The sequence below is a fragment of the Helobdella robusta genome (genome assembly GCF_000326865.2).
Source record: "Helobdella robusta unplaced genomic scaffold HELROscaffold_29, whole genome shotgun sequence".
Classification (NCBI taxonomy): domain Eukaryota; kingdom Metazoa; phylum Annelida; class Clitellata; order Rhynchobdellida; family Glossiphoniidae; genus Helobdella; species Helobdella robusta.
The window spans coordinates 2,017,268-2,024,201 of record NW_008704475.1 but is presented as its reverse complement, the minus strand read 5'-3'; the positions used below and the strand labels follow the sequence as shown (position 1 = coordinate 2,024,201).

The following is a 6,934-nucleotide window of genomic DNA, read 5'->3' as shown; positions in this document are numbered from 1 at the left end:
GCACATCAATTGTTCTATAATTTTTGAAATAGGCAAGAGAAGAGAAACAGGGCGGTAGTTAGATATATCTAACCGATCTCCTTTTTTGTAAACTGGTATTACTTTAGCGGTCTTAAAGCATTGAGGAAAGTAGCCCTGTGAGAAAGAAAGTTTGTATATGTATGTTAAAGGCTTTATTATTTCATTAATCATCTGTTTGATTAAGTAATTACTTAAGTTATCCTGAGAAATACTTGTTTTGTTTTTCATATTTTTAACTATATTTAAAATTTCTATTTCATCAACTGGTCTTAAAAAGATGGATTGACATATTGAATTTGCAATTTTAAATTTCTCATGATAATGTTTGGGTTTATTTTGATTATCCAATAAAGTTTTGGCAATGTTGATGTAGTAGTTGTTAAATTCATCATTTATTTCTTTTTTATTTTCTATTAAATTATTATCAATTTTTATGCTACTTATGCTAAATGTATTCTTTTTTCTATTAAGTATATTTTTTATGATATTCCATTTTTTCTTTGCATCATTTTTGGCGTCTAGGAACTTTTTATTAAAATATTTATTTTCGTTATGTCGTTTAAATGTTGTAAATTTGTTTCTGAACAGTTTATATTTATTTAAATTTTCAGTTGTCGGATTAAGTAGATATTTCTTGTACAATTTATACTGTTTATTCGACATTTTTAAAATATCAATTGTTATCCATGATTTTTTGTTTCTAGGTTTATAAGTTTGGAAAGGAGCAAACAGTTCAAGTGAGTTATTAATTATGTTGTAGAAGGATAAGCAAGCATTATCGAGATTACGATCATTCATTAAAGGAGTCCAGTCAGCTGCTGCAAGATGGGTTTTAATTTGATTTACAGTTTTTTTACTTAAATTTCGCTTATTAAGAAGTTGATGAGAACGGTTTAGCAGATTTGGATTATTAGATATTGAGTATATAAAAAAGTGATCGGAGAAGTCTGAGATGATTACTCCACTATTAAAAGATTCAGACGAATTTGTGAATATATTGTCAATTAGTGACGCTGTAGAAGGAGTTACACGAGTAGGAGATTCTATTAGCGGAATATAACCATAAGAGGACAATAAATTTTCAAACATTATTATGTTTTGTGAGTTTACGTTTAGCAAGTCAGTGTTAAAGTCGCCAACAATATAAGATTGTTGAGTTGGCTTTAGCGCACCCAAAACCAGTTCAAGTTTATTTAAAAAATAATTAAAATTAATGTCTGGCGGACGATACAAGGCAATCACATTTGTTGACTTGTAGAAAAAATTTGATTTTATATTTATGCATAACATGTCTACATATTCATCATTAAGTACACTATCATCACAAACAGAGCAATCAAAACCACTTTTTACAAATATACCAACTCCACCACCCTGTCCAACATCTCTATTTTTATATATAAATTTATAATCAGGTAAGTTTATGCAATCAGCCGTATTTTCATTCAACCAAGTTTCACTTATCACAATAATATCAAAAAAAGTTATAAAATTGATCAGATAATATGTTAAGTGCTGACATTTTATTAATTAAGCTACGCGCATTTATATGCAAAATCGATATATTGTTTTGAACTAAATGTAATTGAGGTTTGATTAAGTTATTGATAATAATTTCAGATGTAAAATACTTATAATCTTTAAAAACAGAGTTTAATGGATAGTTATCAGCTGTTGCCTCCATGATTGATGTTGATTGTTGTTGGCCGAAAGTTTCCATCTTTCTTCTTACTTGCTGACATGTTGTAATCCCACTCGCGCAAGAACGTGTGCATGGGCCATATGTCAGGATTAACCTGTTTCTCACGTTCATTCAAAGGTATTATAATTTTGAAAGCCGTCAATTCCGTAGTTTGACTTTTCTCTACCAAAGGATCATCCGGATTTTTCTTACGGAGTACAGGAAAGCATTGTAGAAAAGCTATGTTGTTTTGTTTCAGATGGTCCTCAATTATATTTTTGTTGCATGTACTGACATTTCCGATATAATAGGTAATTTTTTCCTCTATTATTTTCGACGCTTACAATATATATATATATATATATATATATATATATATATATATATATATATATATATATATATATATATATATATATATATCAATTTAAAGTTTGTCTTTTCAGTTTCCCTTGCTAGATTTTTTGGAAATTGTTCAATTTATTGAAAATAAAATTATCCAAGTTCATCAAGAAAATTTATTGAAACTGTTGTCATCCAAATTCATCATGCAGATAAGGCCTTATTTCGATTTTTCAAAAATCATCTTCGGTTCTCGTTTGGTTTATATAGTTTGTTTAAACAATGCAAAGTTCTTCTGCAAAGTTTATCAGCTGGTATCGTATTTTTTATCTTTGCTGTTGTCATTCCTTTGTCCTTCATTGTTATTGAAAAAACACCTCTAAAACATCTAAAAATTGCAGAAGCTCTCCTAATAGATATCAATAAACCTCAAATAAACATCCAACAAAAAATGATAATATCATTACCAACTCGACGCTTTAAAACTAACTTCAATAACAATGAAAAATAAGGAAATGGCAACAACAAAGACAAAAAATAAAATACCAACTAATAAACTTTGCTGAAAAACTTTGCATTGTTTAAAGAAACTATATAAACTAAACATGCAATGGAGATGATTTATGAAAAATCGAAATAAGGCCTTATCTGCCTGATGAATTCGGATAACAACAGCTTCATTAAATTTTCATGATGAACTTGGATAATTTTATTTTCAATAAATTGAACATTTTCCAGAAAATTTTTGTAAGGAAAATTGAGAAGTCACATTTTAAACTGATTAATGCCAACAATTCCGTAAAATTCATACAATATATATATATATATATATATATATCTATCTATATATATATATATATATATATATCTGTTTGTGTGTGCATGTGCGTGTATGTGTAATTGTGTACATAGTTATCTTGAAACTGGCTGACAGGTACACAAACAAACACACGCACAAGTTAGAGTATGAAACTAATTAGCCAACCATATGTGTAAACATAGGTAAACATGTGGATATGTTGATGCATGGTGGTGAATTGTTGGATGATTGAGTGAATTGGAGAGGGAATGCAAAGATGTGCGGTTGAGTGAGTGGATATGTTGGTTGGATATGATGGTTGGATAGCATTGTTGTTGAGTGCTTCGGCTTAATTGGTTTTGCATTATCAAGCACTTTCAAGATATTAGCGTGTGTTGAAATAGTGAGGATGATATGTTTTTAAAGGTTTCTTAAGATCTCAACGTATTAAAAACAATTTTGTACGGGAGTGTGTGTATGTTGGAATAAGACCATTAATCAATTTAAATTTGTCTTTTCAATTGATCTTACTAGTAACAACTTGGTAGAATTCACACAATACAATATAGGTAAAAGACCATGATTAATGCAGTATTTATGAAATCTACCGACTTATATATATATATATATATATATATATATATATATATATATATATATACAGTATTGTATGAATTCTACCAAATTGTTACTAGTAAGAAAAATTGAAAAGACAAATTTAAATTGATTAATGCCAACGATTTGGTAGAATTCATACAATACTGTATAAGATATGATCTTCCTCCAACACATACACACACACACACACACACACACACACACACACACACACACACACACACACACACACACAACACACACACACATATTTATATACATAACTTGTCCGTAGTAACTTATAAATATATATATATATATATAATATATAGAATGAAATGTGTAGACATAATAATCACTGACGCATGTACAGGCGAAATTTAACTGCCATGCAACGCCATATTAAAAGCCAAACACATGTGTTATTTGTTCAGTAAGTTGTTATGTAGTAAAAGTACTCTTTCTCGTACACACACATGCAGTTATTTAACGTGATGATCTGCTGATAACTAATCTTAATGATTTCAAGAAGAACGAACAATGATGCTTGCTTCCGTTATCATAACAATGGGTGTGTTGTGTATGCTTCTTCCAACATATAACACAACACAACAAGCATAACTCAACGTAACACATGACATAACTAACTAACATATCACACAAATCACAACGTAGCATAACATAATAAAGCTGATCTTCATCACAAGACACCTTAAATATATCAGTACTCAATAAAACTTCGTCATTTACTCAATCTTTTCTATTCTTTTTTCTTACCGATCACTTACCTTACTTATAAGTCATTAACTAGTCTATTGATTACTTATTTTGATTAATTCTCTTTTGAGCCATTACTTTGTTTTACTCTCCATACTTACATGCTCAAACATTTTTTCTCGTTAGTTGTTTTTCGTTATCATTTTATACTATTACCTTGCATGCTGTAACAGTTTCTGCGTTTGTCAGATTTTGATTATTTAAAGAATAATAAAAAAATCAAAACTCATCGTAAGGTAACATAACAAGCAACAGCACAACAGAATCCAACTGTTTCTTCTAATGTTGATCATTGACTATTATAACTTTTTTTAACAATGGACAGCCTCAACTTTCAAGACCAATAAAAATCAGAAGATGTCACTTGTAACTACTGAAGATGAACTATTACACACACAAACACACTCACACACACTCACACACACACACACCCACACACACACACACACACATATATATATATATATATATATATATATATATATTTTATTTATTTGTTTATTTTTATCTGAATATATATATATATATATATATATATATATGAAAATTTTTTATTAGTAAACACATTTTTAAATATATATATATATATAGTTAAGGTGGTCTGCACATACAATAATATCGTGATCTCCTGTGCTTTTTTGCGAAATAAATTATTATTGAATTGAATGTAAAAAACAAAAAACAATATAATGTCTAATTTTTTTAAAAACACTATAATGTCTAATTTTTCTGACATCAATAAATTAAAAAGAAATATAAAAAAGTTGAACAATGTTGAAAGTAGTGTTGAATTTTTGAAATGTTGTGTTAACAACAGTCTGTTACCAAAATATATATATATATATATATATATATATATATATATATATATATATGTATATATCGTTAAATATTTTTGCCCATTTTGCATTAATTAATTTTTTAATAAGTATTTCGGCAACACGAAGCTGTTTTAATTCATATTTATTATCATTATGTGTCATCCTAGGCTTACAACGTTGTTTCGACATACAGTCATCATCAGACCCTGGTTTTACGAAATATCAAAATTGAATTATAATTTAAACATTAGAATCAAGAAATTTAATGAAAAGTACAAGAAATGAAATTATGACGTTGTTATTACAAGGTAACATTTTCTCATATTTTACATTTTCATATTTTTAATTTTCTAATTACAACGTCATAATTTCATTTCTTGTACTTATATATATGTATGTATGTGCGAGTCCTTGGTTAAAAACAATAACCATAAAAACTATCATTTAGTCCCGACTCACTAGTTTATTATGTTGGTCCTAGGATCTCGCGCAGCCGGGCATTTGGTGATATTTTCTAATATACAAAAAGAATTAATTTTTGTAATAATAAAGAAATATTTTGTTTTATATATATATATTATCGTTTGGATCGCCTGACACTTAGATTATTCTAGTACTGATATTGTCAAAAAAATGTTGTGTGACCTTATCAATTGGATCAAACATTTCAACACAAACCGGGACAAACAATCTTGTGCCGTCATTCAGATCAACATATTTGGAATTTTTAAAATCAGCTGCTCTTATGGCAGCGGAACCATGTTCCAATGAAGTATTGCTGGTATACTTATCTGCCAAAATATGTGGGAACGTCACGTCCCACGTCAGACAACGACCATCAAACCATGGAGTTTGTGGGTCTAATTTTTTTATTCGAGATCAGACCGGCAGGCTCTTTTATGGCTGGTATATTAACTTTTTGGAAAAGTCTAATCAGATAATCATACATTGCTGAATGCCTAGGTTTGCCTGCCGGATCCCAACTTACATGAAAGACCATGATAGCTCAAAAAAGAAACATCGGCTCCGCACAGACATCTATACTCCGAAACTACTGGTAATCCCAATCTTAGGCATAGACTGACTCTAATAGAGGCGTTGTCAAGTCTAGTGCCGCAAGCAGTGCTGGGTACTGCCCTCAGCCACGCAGAACCCAAGTCACTTTTAACCGCCATCAATCTGGCTTTATTTAGAGGTGCATCATTCATTTTGTCTAGGGATATTTTGGATTTATTCAAAAAGTGTTTATTCCACTTTTTTTGGGAACAAACATCAATATTGAGTACATCGCCAAAAATGGAGCACCACTCATCAAACGTTTCATTCCTTAGGTGGTCTTCATATAACTCCTCTACTGGCAACATCATATTTTGAAGGGTCGCCGTGGCCGCGGCAGAAGACAAAAAAGCAGACGGTGCCAAATCAGCCACAACGCCCAAACCCAAACCGCCAATGCAATGGGCAAAACAGCCTGACACCAGCCTTTATCATCAAATAACATGTTAAAAATGGTTTGAAACCCCATACGAAGTTCGCATTCGAACATATCCGAAATTTGTTTTGACGGACTAGGGGAAGTTTTCAAAAAATATGAGAGTATCGGGATAAACGCAGCTTGGGTCAAAAGGATGAGAGCATCATGCTTACTAATGTGTACCATCATCGATAAAACATATTTGAATTCATCTAATCTGTATGTATGTATGTATGTGTGTATGTATGTATGTATGTATTTATGTATATATGTATGTATGTATGTATGAATGTATGTATGTATGTATGTATGTATGTATGTATGTATGTATGTATGTATGTATGTATGTATGTATTTATTTATGTATATATGTATGTATGTATGTATGTATGAATGTATGTATGTATGTATGTATGTATGTA

General features: G+C 29.9%; 1 protein-coding gene across 1 annotated transcript; it reads right to left on the bottom strand.

Annotated features, from left to right (window-relative positions):
- Nucleotides 1–5,196: 5,196 nt before the first annotated feature.
- HELRODRAFT_174381 (hypothetical protein) lies at nucleotides 5,197–6,698 on the bottom strand (the record flags this gene model as incomplete). The annotated part of the gene is made up of 4 exons (XM_009020882.1): nucleotides 5,197–5,244; nucleotides 5,717–5,898; nucleotides 6,027–6,520; nucleotides 6,583–6,698. 4 exons carry the CDS (start codon nucleotides 6,696–6,698, stop codon nucleotides 5,197–5,199), a joined length of 840 nt encoding a protein of 279 aa, XP_009019130.1.
- Between the last annotated feature and the right edge of the window lie 236 nt (nucleotides 6,699–6,934).